The following is a 1,617-nucleotide window of genomic DNA, read 5'->3' as shown; positions in this document are numbered from 1 at the left end:
TCATCGGCTCCCGGGGGGGCCCGATCCCCCGGGGCGTTGCCTTGGACCCCGGGGCCACCGCGTCCCGGCAGGACCCGGTCACCAAGGGGGACACTGGCCACGGTGAGCATCTCGCCCCTGGCAAAAAGCTACGGTGCAGACGCACCCTGAGACCCGTATGAAGATGAAGAGGCGAAGAGACAGCGCCCGGGGGGGTTCCCCATCCCACCGCTCTCTGAGCGGCACCTTCCTTCATGTCCTTGGTATGAGAAGAGTCTTTGCGTCCAGCGGCTGCGGCTGGTCCCTCGCCTGGCTCCGGGGCTGCGGCTCTGCTCCGGGATGGAGCGGACGCAGCGGCGGGGACGGGCGTCAGCAGGAGCTGGTCTGGAGGTTGGCCTCGTTGAGCAGCGAGGCGATGGAGGAGGGCCCGTAGGCGCTGTCGAACTCCTCGTCCGAGCTGAGCTGGTCCTCTTGCAGGGAGGAATCGGTGGCCGAGCGGGCGGCTTTGCGCCTGGGGATGGAGAAGAGGGGTCAGCCCTCACCCGTGGACAGGGCTGGGACCCCCCTCCGGCCCACGGACGGGGCTGGGACCCCGGCGTCCCCTACCAAGCCTCCTTCTCCAGCGCTTTGATGCGGTTCTGCAGCTGCTCGTTGAGCTCGTGCTGCTCCTCCAGGTCCCGCTGCGCCTTCTTGCGGGCACCCTCCAGCCGCTCGATCTCCTCCTCCGCCTCGTCCACTTGACGCTTCAGGGCCTTCACCCGCAGGCTCAGCTGCAAGGAGACGGAGCAATTCCCATGGGAATTCCCCGCCGGCGCGGGACGAGCACCCAAAGGTCCCTTAGGTGGGTCCCGAAGCCGCTCAGCATCTCCGAGGGTCCCGTCCACCACCCACCTGGTCCTTCTGGTCGCTGACGTGCTGCCGCTCGTCGTCGATCTGGATGGTCAGCTCCTTCACCTTCCTCTCCAGCTTGCGGTTGGAGGACAGCAGGACGTTCTTCTCCCTACGACGAAGCAACGCGTCGTGGGCAAGCCGGGCCGGCACCCGGCGAGGCCAAAAGCACCCCCCAAAGCGGGGGTCTCCATGGCCGGTACCTCTCCTCCGCCTGCAGCCTGTCCTGCAGCTCCTCCACCCGCGCCTCCAGCTGCCAGAGGTTGCTGCTGGGTTTCTGCAGCCCCTCCGAGCTGGCCAGGCGGCTCTTCAGCTCCTTGTTCTGCAGGGAGAGGACAAAAAAGACCCCAAAACCGTCCGCGTCGCCCCCCAGCAGGACTGCCAGCCCGGGTGGGAAAGGCTGAGAGCCTGCCTTATGTAAACCCCGAGTCAGGGCCCAGAACCTCTTTCCCAAGGAGGAGACTAACGAGCCGGGTTATATAACGGCAATTAGCCGTGCTGGCACCAGCCGGGGCACGAGGCAGGACCGGGATGTGCCGGGGACCACGGGGCGCAAGAGCCTCCGCCGGCTCCGCGACACCCATCACCCTCAGCTCCCCGGTTCCTGCTCTCAAATGCCTTCGTTGGCCAAAAAATTCCCCAACAGCAGCAGCAAAACCAGCTCCTCTCCCCGTCCTGCACAGCGGCAGCGCCCCAACATCGTCAACCAGGCAGCGGTAACGACGGCGGCTGCCCGCCGGGCCCGGGCCC

General features: G+C 67.0%; 2 protein-coding genes across 2 annotated transcripts in view; both read right to left on the bottom strand.

Annotated features, from left to right (window-relative positions):
- The window catches only part of TUFT1 (tuftelin 1), a 16,526-nt gene extending 16,416 nt beyond the window's left edge, over positions 1-110 (bottom strand). Inside the window, exon 1 of the mRNA XM_009891685.1 lies at positions 41-110. Within this exon, the coding sequence (XP_009889987.1) occupies positions 41-110 (70 nt within the window). The remainder of the gene's footprint in view (positions 1-40) is intronic.
- Positions 111-348: 238 nt separating this feature from the next.
- The window catches only part of CGN (cingulin), a 5,854-nt gene continuing 4,585 nt past the window's right edge, over positions 349-1,617 (bottom strand). Inside the window, 4 exon segments of the mRNA XM_009891683.1 lie at positions 349-490; positions 586-749; positions 871-979; positions 1,071-1,189. Coding sequence (XP_009889985.1) covers positions 349-490; positions 586-749; positions 871-979; positions 1,071-1,189 — 534 coding nt within the window.

This window comes from Charadrius vociferus, unplaced genomic scaffold (assembly GCF_000708025.1).
Source record: "Charadrius vociferus isolate BGI_N301 unplaced genomic scaffold, ASM70802v2 scaffold2359, whole genome shotgun sequence".
Classification (NCBI taxonomy): domain Eukaryota; kingdom Metazoa; phylum Chordata; class Aves; order Charadriiformes; family Charadriidae; genus Charadrius; species Charadrius vociferus.
The sequence above is the reverse complement of the archived record's forward strand: the minus strand, read 5'-3'. Positions and strand labels throughout refer to the sequence as shown.